Source organism: Engystomops pustulosus, chromosome 1 (assembly GCF_040894005.1).
Source record: "Engystomops pustulosus chromosome 1, aEngPut4.maternal, whole genome shotgun sequence".
In the NCBI taxonomy this organism is placed as follows: Eukaryota; Metazoa; Chordata; class Amphibia; order Anura; family Leptodactylidae; genus Engystomops; species Engystomops pustulosus.
The window spans coordinates 167,876,472-167,896,800 of record NC_092411.1 but is presented as its reverse complement, the minus strand read 5'-3'; the positions used below and the strand labels follow the sequence as shown (position 1 = coordinate 167,896,800).

At 42.6% G+C, this 20,329-nt stretch overlaps 1 protein-coding gene across 12 annotated transcripts in view; it reads left to right on the top strand.

Moving 5' to 3' along the window:
• The window catches only part of ADGRL3 (adhesion G protein-coupled receptor L3), a 1,100,912-nt gene that overhangs the window by 540,271 nt on the left and 540,312 nt on the right, over nucleotides 1–20,329 (top strand). For all 12 annotated transcript variants that reach the window (XM_072113828.1, XM_072113827.1, XM_072113826.1 and 9 more), the window contains one exon: nucleotides 6,237–6,445. In XM_072113828.1, the coding sequence (XP_071969929.1) occupies nucleotides 6,237–6,445 (209 nt within the window). The remainder of the gene's footprint in view (nucleotides 1–6,236; nucleotides 6,446–20,329) is intronic.

Below are 20,329 nucleotides of genomic sequence, written 5' to 3'. Positions count from 1 at the left end.
ACTCTTTAGGGGCAAATCTAAATTTGTATACAAGAAAGGGAAATCTTTAGCAAATCGCCTTGTTAGATCCGATTTGTGTAAAAATAAAATGGGTTTACATAAACAATTTTTAAAGCACAACACAGTGGGAGGCATGCATGTTTGTCTTGCCAAAACTGTAATTCGATCATAAATGGTGAAAAATTGTCTCATCCCTATGGTACAGATATTTTCATGAAGGAGTGGTATTCATGCAATAGCAGAAATGTAAATGTGTTTCAGACTTGAGATGGATGGTAATCGAGGAAATTTTTGGTAGCCATAGTGAGCAGGTAACGTTGCGTTTACTACAGAAAGAGGTGTATTGGATTCTAAGATTGAAGTCTAAGAGTCCTAAGGGTTTAAACGAGGATTGCAGTTTTAATGACAATACTAATCTATTTAATATAAAGTAATAGCTTTGGCTACTATTTAAAAGATAATTATATTAGTATATCTGTTATGTATACAATTTTGCTAGATTCTGCTGCAATATTGGTTTTAAACTTACTGCGTTATGTATATAGGAAACTTCCGGTAGCAAAGAGTATAAAACTAGCTTGTGCAAATGTGTGCCGTACATGTCTGATGAAGGGCGAGTGTCCCCCGATACGTCACAAACATGTGGCTCGCATCATTTTTGTGAGGCGTCTAGGAAAGTAAGAGTCTCCGCCCAAGATCAAGACATGTGAGTTTTTTTCATTTGTGTATTACGCAATAAAGTTAATGGACAGCTGGAAAATTGAATATACTTGCGAAGTCTAAGGTCTAACATATTGCAAGATATACTATGCTATATTTCCTAATGCTGCTATATTTGTACATGTATTGATAGATACATGCATTTTCTTCACTGTACATCAAATTATATGTAGTGGTCATTGTCTTGGACACAATTTACTGTAGAGCTGTCTTAAGCAATAACAGCTCAGAGCTCATATCAATGACCTGTAGCAGAATTGAAGCTGAGCTGTGATTGGTTGCTTACTGCCACAGCAGACAATGGCTCCTGTACATGGTGGTTATATTACCTCACATATTACCTTACACACAAGTGTCTTATACTCATTGCCTATAGTAAGTTATCAAAGTTTAAAGCTCATATTAAATAATCCGTGGCAGAGCAGCAACCAATCACTGCTCAGCTTCCAACTGCCACAACAGCAGTAGCAGCAGATAATGGCTCCTGCATATGGTGGTTAATGCAGGGATGAAAATTTGAGTAAAAAACATGGTCTAAGATCTTCCCTGACTCACAGGCCGGACACGGACACGGACACACACACACAGGCCGGACACGGACGGACACACACAGGCCGGACACGGACGGACACACACACACAGGCCGGACACGGACGGACACACACACACAGGCCGGACACGGACACACACAGGCCGGACACGGACACACACACACACACACACACACACAGGCCGGACACGGACACACACACACACACACACACACACACACACACACACAGGCCGGACACGGACACACACACACACACACACACACACACACACAGGCCGGACACGGACACACACACACACACACACAGGCCGGACACGGACACACACACACACACACACACAGGCCGGACACGGACACACACACACACACACACACACACACACACACACAGGCCGGACACGGACACACACACACACACACACACACACACACACACTTTTGCTCTCCGGAAAGGCATCCAGTCCTCTCGAAAATATACAAAGAGGCCGCCATAAAAAGCTCCGGGTGGAAGACCGTTCCATAGTTTCACTGCTCTTGGGCTGTTTTTACACGAACGTGTACCCTACGGCTGGGTGGGCACGCTAGAGAGGAGGGGAGGTGAGTGGTGCTCGCCCCTCCCCTCTCCATAGAAAATAGAACCGCAGTGCCATTCTTATGGCCAAAGATAGAGCATGATCTATCTTTTTTGTGGACATGGCTCAGAAAGGTGAGCACTTGGTGTACTCATTATACCGAGTCCGGGTACCATAGACGCATAAGAGGGACATAAACATCCCCCATACGTTCATGTGAATGCAGCATTACAGTAAAGAATCCCTTCTATGGCAGTGGTAAAAGCGCCTCTCCTCTAGGTGTTGAGGATGTCCCCTTGACCTGCTCACAGGCCAAGGTATAAAATGATCTTTGGAGAGATCCTTGTACAATGTAATGAGGTCTACCCTCAGTCGTCTTTTTTCTAAACTGAATAACACCAAGTTTAGTAATCTATCATTATATTGTAGCTCCACCCATTCCTTTAATAATGTTGATTGCTCTCTTCTACATCCAGTTCTTCTATATCTTTTTTATACACTGGTGCCCAAACTGTACACAATGGAGCAGATTTACTTACCCTGTCCATTCGCGATCCAGCGGCGGGTTCTCCGTCAAGGATTCAGGTCTTTCGGCGATTCACTAAGGTAGTGTGCCCGATGTCCACCAGGTGTCGCTGCTGCGCTGAAGTCCGTCGGAGTTCACCATCGTTGCTGGGTGCAGGTAAGCGCGTGTCAAGCGACACATTTTTTTAAAAAAATTCTGCGTTTTTCAGAATCCATCGGGTTTTCTGACAGCCATGCCCCATGATTTCTGTTGCGTGCATGCCGATGCGCCACAATCCGTTTGCGTGCGCCAAAAACCCGGGGCAATTTGTCGCAAATCGGTAATTTTCAGGAAGTCCACCGAAAAATAGCGATTCAGACCCTTAGTAAATGACCCCCAATATTCCATGTGTGGTCTGACCAATGATTTGTATAATAGTAAAACTATGTCCTTATCATGAGAATTAATTCCTCTCTGGATACATCCCATGATTTTTTTTGCTTTAGCAGCCTGGCTCTGGTCACTAAAATTAAGTATTCCATCTACCAATACCCCCAAGTCTATTTCAGCAGCAGTTTTACCAAGTAATTGACTGTTCAGAACATAATTGTAATTTTTGTTTCCATGCCAAGTGCATAACTTTACATTTATCTACATTGGAATGCAAAGCACAAGAATAAGTCCAGAGTCCCGGATAAAAGGTGCTGCATACGTGTCTTTTATTCAATGCTACGCGTTTCGATCTCGTACAGAGATCTTCCTCAGGCATAAAAACATACATAAAATTGCATTGAGAACAAAAACATATATGAAAAAAGAGGAAATGACCTCAATTAATTTTTTTCTTTCATTTCCTCTTTTTTTCTTATATAAATGTGTTTATTCTCAATGCAATTTTATTTATGTTTTTATGCCTGAGGAAGATCTCTGTACGAGATTGAAACACGTAGCATTGAATAAAAACATTTGTCTTTCTTACCCGACACGTATGCAGCGCCTTTTATCTGGTACTCGTATTCTTGTGCTTTGCATTCCATAGTATCCTGAGTAAAAAAAAAAGCAGTGGGACCCGCTTTTACTCTGAGGACGGAGCCGACAGCATACCGAGATCACTTCACAATAATGCCTACTCGATCTTTCTACAAGGTGAGCATGATACTTACCTTTATGTAAACCTGTTTTTTTTTAAAAAAAAGAATACCCTTGAATCTGGAGTGCCTGTTCCTCTCTTTTTTATCTCCTAATTACTTGGAATCCATCTTCGGAATTGGAGAGAAGATCCATTTGTAAAGTCCCCAGCTTTGTTGAACATTTATCTACATTTACATAGCTTAGCATTATCTGCAAATATTGAAACTTGAAGTGTAAATCCTCTACAAAAGTCATTAATAAAAATATTAAAAATACTGACCCCTGTGGCACCCCACTGGTAACATCAACCCAATCTAAGAATGTTCCATTAATGATGACCCTCTGTTGCTTATTGATTTTTTTCCTAGTCACAGCAGTCTCATTTTATGTACCAACCTTTTATGTGGCACTGTATCAAATGCCTTGGAAAAGTTAAGATTTACAACATCCACAGCCTCCCCCAGGTCCAGTCTGGAACTTACCTCCTCATAGAAGCCAATCAGATTAATCTTACAGGACTGATCCCTCATAAACCCATGCTGATGCTTGGTTATAAGGTTATGTACAGTAAGATACTCCAGGACAGCATCTCTTATAAACCCCTCAAATATTTTCCCCACAAAATAAGTGAGACACACGTTTGTAGTTTCCAGGATTGCTTTTTGACGCTTTTATGTATATTGGCACAACATTCACTATGCACCAGTCCTGTGGTACAGAACCAGTCCTCATGAATCTTCAGATCTATCAGTCTATCAGGGTACATAGTTCATGCAGTACCGGGGGGTGTATACCATGTGGGCCTGGTGATTTCTCTATTTTAGTGGTTGTGAGGTGGCACCATACCTCTTTCTGGGTTAAACTGTTGACATTCCCAAGAGAATTGACATTATTCCTCATCATGTTTTCCACCATGGGATTTTCCTGGGTAAAGATAGTTGAGAAGGCAACATTCATAGATTGGTCTTGCAAAGGCCTAAAGAGATGGCCGGTATGGCGCTCCCTGACTTTTACCTTTATGGATATTGCAGTTGACCTGCTAAATAATATCACTGGGTAATCCCAGGCTCGTTGCCCAATTCAGAACACCACCTAAATCATTATTTAGGGCTCATTTCTTTCTGGTCTATATTGGAGGTTACTCCCAGATTACGAACTCCACTACTACCCATCCACAGGCTAGCCATACAAGTCTGGAAAAGTGCAAGACCACTTACACACTTTAATGACACCACAGCCAAAATGGCTTTATAGGGGAACTCTGCGATAAAACATTTAAAATCTCTAGAAGACACAGAGTGGTGGAGACAAGTAGGAATACAACCTTTAGTAGACTTGTACACTGATGGGGTGCTGGCTTCTCTCAGACTTGAAAACAAAATTTGATCTGGACCAGAGAAGGTTTTACAGGTACCTTCAACTCCGGCACACCCTAGAATCACAATTCTCACACAGTCCACCACAGATATCTAAATATCCACTCATAGGAATATACAGAACTCAGGGTCCACAGGGTTTGGTGTCGGATCTATACACCCATCTGATTATGCAAAAGGCGGAGCATAGCCCACCGCGCACTTTGCACAGATGGAAACCACTCGTCCAATCACTCTCGGGGGAGACTGACTCTGAATTATTTATTATCTTCTCACACTAAAGTATCCCATCCATAAATAACCGTATGACACAATTATATATTTGCCCTCAGGCATACCTCACTCCGGTCTGCATGCAGAAAATGGGTTGGGTAATTTCCACTGCCTGTCCTAGATGTGGCTCCTTGGAAGCCGACTTCATTCACATGATATGGGAATGTACCCCAATAGCAAGATTCTGGAAACATATTACAGATTCTCACTAGACTTATTACCCGGACGGTCCCATGTGTACCTGGGGGTCTTATCAGAAGAAGACTGGACTCATTATCACCACATTTTCCTGTGGGAAACATTCATAGTAAGAAAATGTATAGTGCTCCGGTGATATGACCCCAACAATACGAATGTGGAAAGCACAAATCAATCAAATGCTTCCCTATGAGGCAGTCTTATACAAACACAGGAATTGTCCAGATAAGTTCGGTTGAATCAGGGGCACTTTGTGTGACTTGGCTGAGACACACTATTCACCGCATAGACTCAGGGCAATACTTGCGGAAGAACAATCTGCGTGTTGACAATGTCTGTCCCTTCACTGATAAGTTACTTGGGCATGGAGTGAAAGGTGTGGGCCCGCTACAGCCCGGACCCTGGGGATTAGATCAGGGACACTCAGGCTAGAGCTCACTGAAGGGGCTCAAACCTTATTAACTAAACAGTCATAAGATAAGGATACTTTAACGGCACCTACAGATCCAGAGTTACCAGAATCACCCACAAGTAATGTTTTGTTTGCATTGTAATGTTCATCTGGTTGCATTGTACTATGACATGGTGTACGCCCATGATACAACTGTAACACAATAAACTGCAGCTATAGAGACACACCTGCTGTAGGGTAGGCGGGTGGTAGAATGATTGAGCAACTACTGGAAGAAAGTTTCCAATACTGTTACAATTCTTTTTTTGTGTACCAAATAATTGTCTATAATGCAGCTGTATATTTATTTCATGATTCTGTTCAATAAAGCAGTTTAAAAAAAAATACAAATTTTATAAATCATGCATCAGCCTAACCTTGACAATATAACCTGACCCAAAACTGATCTAAATATTTGCAAAGACATGTTCTTATTTGTTTATTTTTTATTTTATAGGTGAAATAAGAGTTGCATTTGTATTGTACAATAACTTGGGGCGCTACCTGTCTACGGAGAATGCCAGCATAAAATTAGGAGTTGAAGCGTTCACAACAAATCACACAGTTGTTGTCAATTCTCCTATAATTTCTGCAGCAGTATATAAAGAATCAACAAGCAAGCTATACTTAACTGAACCAGTGATCTTTACTGTTAAACATATTTGGGTGAGTTTTTTTCTGTGTAAAATATGTGAATGTAAATGAAAAGCATAGTGCATGTCAAAACAATGACATACAGTAACTGTGGATCCACTTAACCCATTAAAGAGAAGGGCCATTTAAATTAACACATCCAAAAAAAAATTACTTAATTAAAAACTATGATTTAAAAGTATTGCCCATATCCCTAAATGATTCCTTTCCATGGCTGGAATGTAAAAAATTAGCCATTTTCAAAATTTTAATTCTCTCCCTTTCAGACAGATAGTCAAATTAGAAGACAGAAAAAATGCATGCCGCACCAGATGAAGATAAAACGTGATTCAAGAATCACGTTTTATCTTCATCTGGTGCGGCATGCGTTTTTTCTGTCTTCCATTTGCTCCATGCTCGTGGTCCCTGAGCAGCAGCCAGCACAGAGACTGACATGTTGAGGTGAGCGGTCAACTCTTTTTCTCTTGCACAGATAGTCAAATTACTCACATTTCACATATATCTGCATTATGTTTTCCTAATTTTTTAAATGCCCTTTTCTACTACGGTGTTGGCCGTGTTATAAATTGAACAGTGCTTTTCAAAAAGATTTAATAATTGCATTTTTTTAGGGATCGTCAGTTTTAAATGAGCTTCGAAATATATAATTTCAGAAAACCACTATATTTCAATGCTCTTACAAAAGAGCAGCATTCAAACTATTAGAACCTTATTTTAGGATTTTTAACACATGCCTCGTAGTAATTAAAACAGAATTAAGGTAAAATTTTAAATGGTCTAATTTTGTCAGTAATATGTTAATTTTACCCTTTAATTTTACTAAATTTACTTACACCTCACATGTAGATGTTACTTGTTCTATGGGTGCACAGTAGGGTGCAGAAGGAAAGGAGGCCAACGCAGTAGCCAGTGTTGGCCTATAAAAGGTAACTGTAAGCTATGAAATATTTGTTTTTCTGTAAATGTGGCAAGGTGATGGCTTATTTTATGTGGGATGAGATTAATTTTTCTGTACTACTAGAGTGGCTTTGCCCTATTGATGAAATTTTTTTTACCTCTTTTGTTAGTAGTGGAAGGCAAAACATCAATTCTGTAATTGATTGAACTTTTTTTAAACACCGCAGTTATGCTAACTTTGGCATTTAACAGGTGCTTGGATCTTGCTCCAATCGTATGTGTTACACTGGGGTGTCAGCTGTTAATTACTGTTTCACAATGTCATCTCAGTTCCAATGACAAGCTCAATCCGAACCAGCTCAGTGACAGTTACATGTGTCATTGAGCGGTAAACAGCAAAGTGATTAAAGTCAGGCCTGAAAAGGCTTTAAAGGGGTTGTCCGAGAACGTAAAAAACATTGATTACTTACCTCTGGGACACCCTCCCGGCATTCCGCATTACTGTCACTCCGGTCCGTGCCCCTGTAAACAAACGTGGCACAGAAGCAACTATACATTTAGCTTTTGGCCGGCTGAGGTGGCCGGCCACACCTACCCATCCCCATTCCCAGCATTGTATAATGCGAGACAGGTGGATGTGGCTGGCCACTTCAGCCGGCCAGAAGCTGAACACATTGCGGCTTCCGTACCCCTGTTTGTTTAGTCAGGAGTTTCTGCGGAGGTAAGTAAATCTTTATTTTTTTCCTGGCCACCAATGTTTTGTTTTTTTCTTTATGGTGTCGGACAAACCTTTTAATCACCAAACATTTTTTGTGAATTCGTGGATGTTGTGCTTTAAGGGCTATAACTTCTTTTTATTTGCTACTTTTTGCAATTTTTAGTGTTGTCTGTGGTTTAAGTTCCAAAAACGGGGAAAACAGCTTTATTTGTAATGTATAGTCCTTTTTACACTATCTAAAAAGGAACATTTTTAATGATTTCATTATTGTGTAGTGGTCATTTTGATATATACATGTACAGGCAGTCCTCTAGTTTAGGGCACCTGACTTACAAACGGGCCTCTCTGCCCACTGTGACCTCTGGTGAAGCTCTCTGGATGTTTTACTATAGCCCGAGACTGCAATGATCAGCTGTAAGGTGTCTGTAATTAAGTTTTAATAATCTGTGGTCCAATTATAGCAAAATATTTTGAAACTCCAATTGTCACTGGTGCAATTTTTTTTTTAATCTGGATCTACAACTATAAAATATACAGTATATTTTTATATATTACATACAAATTCAATTTAAGAAGAAACCTATGGAACGTATCTTGTATGTAACCCGGGGACTGCCTGTATATAGTTAGGGCTGTCTATGGCAATGTTTAGGGGAAGAGGATTTTTGTATACAGACCGCCCCCTACTTAAGAACACCCGACTTACAGATGACCACTAGTTACTTACAGACCTCTGGATGTTGGTAATTTACTGTACTTAAGCCATATGCTACAATAAACAGTCATAACAGTTTTTAAAGGTGTCTGCCACTAAGCTTTATTATTAATTTTGGTTCTTATGACAATCCAACATTTTTAAAATCCAGTTGTCACTGATACCAAAACAATTCTGGCTTGGGTTACAGTTATTAAATATACAGTTCCGACTCACATACAAATTCAACTCAAGAACAAACCTACAGAACCTATATTGTACGTAACCTAGGGAGTGCCTGTAATTTAAATATCATATTTTATGTCTCCCTAATAATAATCATATTTTATGAAATTATTTTATTAAAGAGGACCTGTCACCCCCGAAAAATACCCCACCAAATATGTTCTCCCTAATCCTGTCCCCAGCCCCTTTATATTTATTCAAATTTTATTACAATTTGTGTATGCAAACGTAGTTTTGATCGATCCAACCTCTTACCAAATAAGAGGTTGGATCGTCGTACAGGTCCCGTGGCAGTCATGAGGGGGCCGGCCGAAACACACCCCCTCCACTCCCCTGTCAGTCAGGGACCTGTAAGAATCGCTGGGAGCAGCACATGTATTGTACAATCGCTGCAGACTATGTGATGCGGAAAACTATAATCTAATATTTTTAGCGGTGTTTATGTCCCAATTATTAATTCAAAGTCTGCCTGCATGAAAGGACATTTAAAAATCAATTTTATTAGGCATCTGTTTAAAACTAGGGTACATGAGCTTATTGGACAATATTGCTCAGATGCAGGCTGGGCAATATTCACTCCAGGATTTCTGGATACCAAGTGTCGATTGTTGGGAAGATAATGTTAGACTGTTTTGTGTCCTAGTCTATCCCTTTAGTTATGCACACAAGGTACCAAATAGGAGAATTTTTTACTGGATGTGTAACTACCCAATAATTCCTAAAAGCGGGCTTGCCACTCTCGGTCTAGGTGTGAACAAGCGCCTAAAGTGTCACCACTTTGTCAGATAAAACCTGACGCGTTTATCAAAGGTCCTGGGTTGACAGTAGTAAAGTGTGTGCACCGTCAGGTACAGCGTGCTATGATGGCAAGCACGCTCACCAATTTCGGCGCCGACACTACTACTATTTAGTGGTAAAGCAGAGCATTATATTTGCTCATAAGGTTTGTGTTGCCTGTCATCTTTTTCCCATAGCTAGGTAGCTGACTTATAATGAGTTTTTTCTCCCTCTAGCATTCGCTGACAAACCGCTATCTTACTTCACTCTAAAGTCATTTTTGCTAGCTAACTAACTGAACAGGCACACGCTCACATGGAGGCACATATCGGCATTTGTTTAGCCGCGTGCGCCACCAGATGTCTGAGATATTTAAAGATTAAGCCCCTCCCCAGGGGTGGTGAATGGGGGCAGTCCTATCAGGCGATGTACGTCACTAGACACTCCCCTCTGAGCCGAGAGATCCCCGATGCGTAATTACATCTGGGAACCTATCGCAGCGAGGGGGCATGATCGTAGCTCCGCCCATTTTGTCAAGGTCCAATACCCCTGTATGTTTGCTAACATAGCGTTGTGGTTACATTAAGGGAAACGTATGCGGTTTTAATGGTAACACACATTGTTGATACTGTCTATGTCTTGAATGGTGATAAATAAGGTATATCCCTCAAGGGATCAATCCCTGTATAACATTCAGCCGGGTGCCGGAATCATATTGCACTCATGCCCTCATGGGGTATTGCAGCTCCAGCATTAAAATCATGAAGACAGAGGCATGCCACAGCCCTAAAAAGGTATAATGGTTCATCAGGAGGAGGAAACCGCTAAGTGAGAGGGATTATAAGAAGCAGGAATATACTATATGTTCATTTAGTCCCTCTGGCTGTAGTGTCCCCAACCAGAAAATCCATTTTGATTCTCGCTGGGACAATTTTCTCACATAGTTCCCACCTCCAGGTGATGGTTCCACTACCTCAATTATTTGGAACCGTAGGGATCTATGGTCACCCTGATGGTGTTGCCAGACATGACGGGACACCGATGTATCATCCTTATTTTTGATGTTGATGATATGTTCCCTAAAACGTCTCCTGGCCTCTCTCGTTGTTTGTCCCACGTACTGGACCATACAAGTACAGGTAAGCAGGTAAATAATTCCAGCGGTTCTGCAATTCGCAAAACTTCTGATGTTAAAGACCCTTCCTGTGGTGGTGCTTTTAAAGGTCTTACCAATGTTGATATAGGGACAGGCTTTGCACCCCCCACATCTGAAGGTCCCTGTTGGTCTCTCGGGCAACCAAGTACCCCGTCCTGTCTGAGGTTTCAAATGGCTGTGAACCAAATTGTCGCCTATATTTTGGCCTCTCCTGTATGTAATGGACGGAAATGGATCAATGGCATCCACAATGTCCTTGTCCATTTTTAGGATGCCCCAATTCTCCCTCAGAATTTTATGTACCTCTAGGTGACCCCTGTCAAAAGTCCCTATAACTCTTGTCTTATGCTCTTCTGGCAAGGGGTTCTTTTTAGGGACTAGTAACTCGTGTCTCCTCTGGTTCAAGGCATGTTGATATGCCCCCTTGAGGATCTCTGGTGGGTATCCTCTTTCAAGGAAACGACCCTGTAAATCTTTTGACGCCTCCATGAAATCACCCATTGAGGAACAATTCCTCCGGACTCTTAAATACTGCCCCTTTGGGATGCCCCGCTTGAGGGGTTTGGGGTGCCAGCTTTGCCACCTCAGAAGGCTATTTGAAGCCGTCGGTTTCCTAAAAAGCTTGGTCTCTAGATTTCCCGCATCTGTCATGCGGATCTTGATATCCAAGAATGTTAGTTCTTTCGGATCTCTCTCATGTGTAAAAAAAAGAGACCCAAATCGTTTGTATTCAAATGGGCCACAAATTCTGCAAAAGAGTCCATAGATCCTGACCAGAGGATGAACACGTCGTCTAGGTAGAGATTTGCAAATGTGGGAGCACAAGGGCTCCCCATAGCAACTCCCCTAAGCTGGTGGAAGAATTGTCCCACAAAGAGGAAATAGTTTCTAGTTAATACGAAGTCCAGTAGATTCATAATGAATTCATTATGATCTCTACAATGTGTTCCTCTGGCCCTTAGGAAATCCCTCACAGCATCACATCCCTTTTGATGGGGGATTGAGCTGTACAGGGCTTCGACATCCAAACTTGCCAATAGGGTACCTGCCAGGCATACAAGGTCCTCAATCTTTCGCAGGACATCCATCGTGTCCCTTACGTATGATGGGAGGGACTCTACGAAGGGACGAAGGATGGTATCCAAATAGATACTGGCATTCTGCGTTAAGCTATCAATGCCGGAAACGATTGGTCTCCCCTTTAACGGGGACGTACCCTTATGCACCTTGGGTAAGGAGTAAAACATGGCCGTGCTGGACTGTTGTGGACATATGAAATTATATTCATTTTTAGAGATCAATTTCTTCTCCAGTGCCCTATCAAGAATAACGACCAACTGTTTCCTAAACATTTGAGTAGGATTAGATGGTAATTTCCTATAACAATGCTGGTCGTTAAGAATTTTTAGGCACATCTCCACATATTGTTCTCTGTCCAGCACGACCACGTTTCCCCCTTTATCTGATGGCTTATTCACGATTGAGGAGTCATTTCTAAGACTTAGAAGGGCCTCATGTTCATCTCTAGAAAGATTATAGTGAGGGGGGGGGGGGGGATGTGGGTGATGTAGATGATATCGCCAATTGCTTGAGCTGATTTGTCACCACCTCCATAAAAATATCAATTGGTGTACAATCTCCTAAGGGAGTGTGTGCCTGTTCAGTTAGTTAGCTAGCAAAAATGACTTTAGAGTGAAGTAAGATAGCGGTTTGTCAGCGAACGCTAGAGGGAGAAAAAAACTCATTATAAGTCAGCTACCTAGCTATGGGAAAAAGATGACAGGCAACACAAACCTTATGAGCAAATATAATGCTCTGCTTTACCACTAAATAGTAGTAGTGTCGGCGCCGAAATTGGTGAGCGTGCTTGCCATCATAGCACGCTGTACCTGACGGTGCACACACTTTACTACTGTCAACCCAGGACCTTTGATAAACCGCTGGTACAATCCCCAGCGGGGAAACGCGTCAGGTTTTATCTGACAAAGTGGTGACACTTTAGGCGCTTGTTCACACCTAGACCGAGAGTGGCAAGCCCGCTTTTAGGAATTATTGGGTAGTTACACATCCAGTAAAAAATTCTCCTATTTGGTACCTTGTGTGCATAACTAAAGGGATAGACTAGGACACAAAACAGTCTAACATTATCTTCCCAACAATCGACACTTGGTATCCAGAAATCCTGGAGTGAATATTGCCCAGCCTGCATCTGAGCTCTAGTATTGTCCAATAAGCTCGTGTACCCTAGTTTTAAACAGATACCTAATAAAATTGATTTTTAAATGTCCTTTCATGCAGGCAGACTTAGACTATGCGATGCGGCACACTGACAGCGCCGGCCACGCTGTGCTAACAGCGGCCACAAAGGGGCCTGATTCACAGCGCCGGCTGAACATTCAACCAGTGATGTGAATAAGAGCGGCGCAGCCGCTGTCAGCATGCCGCATCACATAGAGTCGGCAGCGATTACGCAATACATGTGCTGCTGCCGGCGATTCTTACAGGTCCCTGACTGACAGGGCCGTGGAGGGGGTGTGTCGGCCTGCCTCTTCATGAATACGTCCGACTAACAGGCGACCTGTACGAAGATCCGACCTCTTACTTTGAGACCCGGAGATCAAGTGACCGCTGTGTTTACAGAGTCGGCAGCAGTGTGAGGTACCTTGTACCTGTGATCCACTGCCAGTAAATTTCTAAAAGGCCATATCAGAGGTATGGCCCAATAGAATGCATGTCATAGCTGACAGTGTAATCAGTGGTATCACTGTATGAGTGTGTATCCAGAATTTGTTGAGGTTTTTTGAACATACTATACAGAAATAATGAATAAAAGTAGCATACAATAAACACAAAATTGTTTAAAAGTTCAACTTATTGTATTTTTTGCTACAATTATAAACACCATATACATGCTAAACACTAATATATGCATAGTATATATACACACACCACAAACACACACCATATTTACAAAATACTGAAATATAAGTGCACATAAATATTTACAAGCAGGGACTGTACCCAACACAATAAATGTACTGCACAGCAAACTGCCATCAGTCAGATATAAATAAGTCACAACACCTCACTTGATTTTAACCTGTCCTGGTCTTCATCATTGCAGGTGTCGATCCTTCTCCATCAGGTATAGAACAACTTTATAAATTGCTGATGAATATGCTGCCCTTGTGTCTTCAGCTTTGTGCAGTACGTCTTCACACTGCTAAAAATCAGTCACTTAGAGTGTAGGGCACCTATTTACTTTATGAATTGTAATGGCACTCCATTATTCACTCAGATCAAACGCATATTTCTCAACTACTAACTGGTTTCAGCTTCTTCATCAATAATGTTTTCACAACATTTACACATAGAAAGATAATTAGTTATATCACTGTTATAAACTTAAAGGGGTTTTGTCACCATAGCACATGGCTGTAAATGTGTCCAATGCATTGTTACAAGTACTTTCACCATTTACACTTATTACAAAATCTGCAGGTTTACTGAGATAACTCCTTTTGTTCAGGTTGCTGGCGCCCCCTGCTGGTAGCTGTGTACCGTCCTGTGTTACAGCTGATCTGGCTGAGTCTGCGCACAAGTCAGAGTCAGCCTGCTGCTCTGCACTACAGATCACTCCACGGGCTCACAGCTCCTCTTCACACTGAGAGATCAGCTGACACACTGCAGCCAATAGGAAGTGAGAGAGGAGGAGGGGCAGAGATTGTGCTGTGATGGACACTGCTTACTAGCTCCACAGGTGCTTCCAGCAGAAGATACAAGTTAACTGCAGACATACATGACTATCTGCTGCCCAGAGGAGTCCTCCCCTAACATGGATCATAGCAATGTAGCAGCCCTCTCCTCCCTCCACCATTAGTCAGGTCACACAGGAGGCTGCAGAGATAACACAAGTAACAGGCTGAGCTCTGACCTCTCCTGATGCAGTTCTCCCCCTGTACTCTCCACCATTCACTGTCCCTCCATGCTACCCTGCAGTCCTGCAAAGGGGCCCCTGTCCCTGACTAGCAGGGAAGTAGCTAAAGATCAGCAACATGTGAGAAGCTGTCACCTATTTATCTATCCAAGTCCTATTATCTATCACCTGTCATCTATCTCCTGTCTATCCATCCATCCATCTATCTAGTGAATGAGTTGCAATTCCTTACAAAATACACAGAAGGAGATGCAATTAACGGCCCCAAAGTAACATACAAAAGTTTATTAGTAAAAGTCATAAAAACAACTAAAAAGGTCCATGTTAATGCACCTAAGGGTACATTCACACGCGGTATGCCCGCCGTGCGGGCATACCGCCGTGTGCTGGAGGTGAGGAGGAGGTGACCCCTCCTCCCTCCATAGGAAATAGCGGCACACGGCCGCACATCCGCCGAAAGATAGAGCTTGCTCTATCTTTTTGCGGTGTGCGGCCCGGATCGGTGCCACACATGTGTGGCACCGGATCCCCGCCGTGCCGCTATTGCCGTCTATGGGGACGTACATGCGGCCGCAAATTTGCGGCCGCATGTACGGCCCCGCAGACGGCAGTGTGAATGAGCCCTAATTTTGTACAATCAATGCATACAAGTAGAGCAAAACAATGGGCCACATGTATCACTCGTTTTTTCTGTTTTTGCGCCTTTTCATTCAGGCGTACCGTTTTTGCGCCATTTTTGCGACTAAACGTCAAACTAGCCGCGCAGCAAAAATAACCAGCTTTCCCTCATCTATCTTACCAATCCAGATGTTTTGCTGCGCCTAATGATATTCATCACTTGCAACGTTTTCATTTAGGCGCAAAAACACTCCAAGCCCGAAGGTGGCGTTAACTGAGAAGAAAGCACTGAGCCCCTCTGCAGAACAGCTCATTTCTAGCAGCAGAGCTCAGGCAGACACTAGAACAGATCATACAGACATTAGATACTCTGCAGACAGGAGCTGCAGACTCTATTTACAGTTCATCACCTTCTATTTATAAAACATTCTGCAAACTCCTGAGCTCACAGCAAGATAGGACAGAACTTTGCAGAATGTTGCAGAATGTTGCAGATACTATATACAAGTGTCCCCCATGTAATTCTGCACAGTATCTGAGGGGGATACTGTGCAGAATTACAGGGGTGCAGCAGGAGACCAGCACTGGGGGATCCCCTCCAGGAGAAGCCACTGCTGAGGAGGTCACTGGGTGTTGGGTGTCACACACCTGGGTGCTGCTGTAAGTGTTATCTTCATTCTGGGCTGTGGGAGAAGCAGAGAGGAGCTTGTAGCAGGATCACATGTAAGTGCCTGAATCTAACATTGCGCCTAAACTGTGTTAAAGTAATAAGAGGCAGGAGGCATTAAAGTGATTAATAAGAGGCAGGAAATTACCTTATCACAGTTGGTGATAATTCTGGCAAAACAGTGCGCCAGAATTTAGGCGCAACTACTACACTTAGGCGCACAAAAGTGATAAATGTGGCCCAATGTATTCTCACAGCATCATGGTCGGTCAGGCGGACATTAAAGTGTAAATATGTCGGAGGTCTAGAAAAATGCAGGGACGGCAAACTCCATGCGTATCCTCACTTCGAAGTCACTTTGGAGTGACGATACACGTCGGGTTTGCCTTTTGGGTTTGCTGTGAGAATACATAGATGCACATTTACTAAAAACAGTGAAGTGTGTACTATGTGCAGTGTCCTGTGTAGTGTGCAGGGGGCGCCAGATTCAGGATTTTTGGCGCATTTTCTTCATGAATCTGGTGCCCCCTGCACTGCCTTGACAGAGTGTACCAACTTTTTTTGCACTTTTAACATGGGGCGTGTGACACATTTCTATTGGACTTTGCATGTTAAATCTGGCGCACGGTCAGACTGAGCTCCGGAATGCCCCCTAATTTGTCATGTATTTTCTTTTTCAAGTATATATTGACAATGATTAAAAGGAGAGGAAGCAGTTTCAGGGCTTTGGTAGGTGACACACAGCACCAATAGCAGATTCCTGCTGTGCTGGGGATCAGTAAATGCAGGGACTATTTGAGCACAGCAGGTGGAAGGAGACTCTGAAGGCTGATTGCTAGGCCCCTCCCACATCTGCTTCTGTGTGGAGCAGAATAGAGGCTGACCAAGCATCATACAAACAAATAGAAAGGTACTTTTACTTCCAGGTAACCATTACAAATAGATTTTTTAAATATTTTAACCTCTGACAGCTTTTTGTGGTAAATAGTTTTGTGGCATAACCCCTTTAAGTGTAGCACAAAGTCTATATATAAGATACCAGTCCACACTTTAACCTCCTGGCTCTAAACACCAAATTAACTTGTGATGTTTAAGGAGTTAGGACAAAAGGTGAGTGATCTACATTGGCTAGTTTTTGAAGGTATTCAAAGTGACGACTTGTCTGTATGTAAGATTAAATTAAATAAGCAGTGTTTTGGATTGCTAAAGTGGATGCATTACACCATCATTGGTTAAATGCGCAATATAATTATAATGTGTTTTTATAATTACCAATTACAGGTAATTATATGATTCAATAGGGACCCTATTATCTAGTGATTATTTCTGAAGAAGGAAGGACATCCTCTGAAACGTCACAAGTTAGTTCGCCTGGTGTCTAAGTATGCCATGAGGATACAGCGTGGACTTGTATCTTATATATGGACTTTGTGCTTCATATATGTGGATAACGGTGATGTAACTTATGATCTTTCTATATGTAAAATATTAATAAAGAAGTTGAAACAAGTTGTGGTTTAAATGATCATTTAAGAATATGCGTTCCACAGCAGTACCCCACTTCTCAGAACCCGATTTAGGCTTTGTAACTGTGGTGATCTTATATTTGTTATACTTGGCCTCCTTCCTTTTAAAACTATGCCAATGAGCCTAAAAGGCTACTGGGCCTCAGGCTGTTACAGTGTGCAAGGAGCACTTCCTGTTCTCACAGTGTGCTGAAACTTACTGTGATGCAGTAAGATCACATCAGGCAGAGGAAGGGGAAATGCTGAGTAATCAAAGGGTGAGCGATGCCTGTGAATCTGCAGCATCAAGGGGCTATGGGAACCACCATAGGCTCATTTGAGTGATTTTGAATGTTGATTTTAGAAGAAAGGAGGCCATGGATAACTAATCTAGGAAAATTACCAAGGTTGCAGTGCCTGTATCTAAGAGAAAATGTCCATGTTTTATCCATGGTTGATTTTGATAGTAAATTTCCTTTAAGTATGTTACATGCACATCTTGAATAATCATATGTAGCAAAACAACCCCCACTGAATAAAATGTATAGCAGCAGTACACCCCATTATATAATATGTAGCCCAGTAATCTCCTCAGTAATTAATATGGAGCACATTTTTAAAATAGTGTTCTCAAAACCCCCACATTTATTAATGAAGAGTTCAGGGCTCCCCTTATTAATGGGGAGTTTTGAGCCTTTATCAATAAATGAAGAGTAAAGTGGATAGTTCAGAGCCCCCCTCTACATGAATCAATACAGATTCCAGTGAAGCAGCACATTTAGAGACACACATGCAATTGATTCTCCCTCCTTGTGGATCCTTAGCCTGGAGTTCCTGCACCACCCAGGCACAGTGCACCTTCACTGGGGCCTACCTTACCCTACACAAACAGGTCTCCTGTGCTCTGCACCACACCTGCTGACATTCTGACCCCCTCATGGGACACGCTTGTGATTTGCAGTCAAGAGAAACAAGACCCTTGTTATATTGGGCTCTCAAGGTACAGCCCCAGTGTCCCCAGCCTTAAGACACTTTGTCTACCAGCAATACATCCCTTTGGACGCCCTGTTACGCCACCATCAGGACAGGACATCAGGGTTGTCGGTCCAACCTCACCCATTACAGTATCCAGCACTTAAAGTGTTTTATTCATCTTAATGGTGGTCTGCGCCCCACATCTTTCACCTCATCCCCAGTAACTGCTATCTTTTCTTCACATGTGGGGGGTCCAGAGGGGCTAAAAATGCTCTTCTAAATCCCCCCGAGGGTCACCTCCATCAGAAATTATTTAGCCACAACCCATCCTCTCTCATAATATATTGAGCATTCTCTATGAGAGGAATGACAAGTCCTAAGCGCAAAAAAGATCTGTCACCTTCTGGCCCCTCTATATCGGATCTGCTGCAGCAGCTCCAGACCGCAAGAAGACCTGTTTTGGCACCAACTCCGCCACCTCGACCTCAGACACATCCCAAGCATCTACAGAGCGAGATGACCCTCCTTGGGCTGCTTCCGAGTCCACCCCACTTCCCACAGGTTTTTTCTTCATTCCACCCAGGAAACCTTCTGCAAGGAACTGTCCACAACTGTGGAAACCTTTACCAAGCAACTCCAAGATATTGCAACTAGAACAGATGACTTTGAGTGTTGTGTGGATGACACGGCTGATCAGGATCGGGAGCAATTGGACGATCATGTTAGCCGCATAGCAGCACTGGAATTAAAATGTGAGGATCTGGAAAATAGGTCGCGGAGGGAGAACATTAGAATATGGAACTCCCCGAGACAGAAACCAATATATTTGCTGCTCTATTACCACAGGTAGATCCCAATTTACTCTAAATTGTCTGAACTCACCAAGCGCTTGGGCAGCCCAGACTGGAAGGCGCTCCCAGGCTTTTGGTCCTCAAACTACAAAATGAGGACTCTAGAGACCTGATCCAAAATGCTGCCAGAGATATTGCAGATTTTCCTGGTCTTCCTCTTTGCTGACATCTGCCCTGTTGTGCTTGCAAGACGCTGAGAACTGTGTCCTATCACAACCTTGCTGCAAGCAACGCAGATTCAGTATCGCTGGGGATTCCCATTCTCTCTGGCGTCTACCCACAATAGATCAAAATTTCTGGTTCATTATTTGGAAGAGGGTGGCAGAGCCCTCGAACAAGCTGGGATCCCCTGCACCGAACAAGCACCACTTCCTCAGCGGGCCCCTAGACCAGCTCAACAATGGCGTACTGTAGAACGTTTCATATATTGGCTTAATGCTGTTTTCCTCTCTGGTTCTTCTTTACTTTTACTCGTTCTGCAGTCAATGCCAAATACACAAATGTCTGCTATCCATTATGATTCTGTTGCTTCTTATGACCCTGGTAACATGTTGACCTTTGTGGTGTCATCTGAGGAGACATTTTTAATGTGTCACCTCCCTGATTCCTCTTTATCTGACGATTGGTACCCTACTCAATTTGCTAGCTATAGATTTTTTGGAGCTTTTGGATTATCTTTTGCAATGTGTAGATTACTGTCACATAATGTGAGGGGACTTAATTCCCCTGCAGACTTATGATTGTCTACTCTAAACATCACCCCAAAATTATATGTCTCCAAGGGGCACATTTGTCTGTTACCTAAGCCCCAACTATTTTACCTCCCAATACAAACGGGTTTACATGGCATCGCAT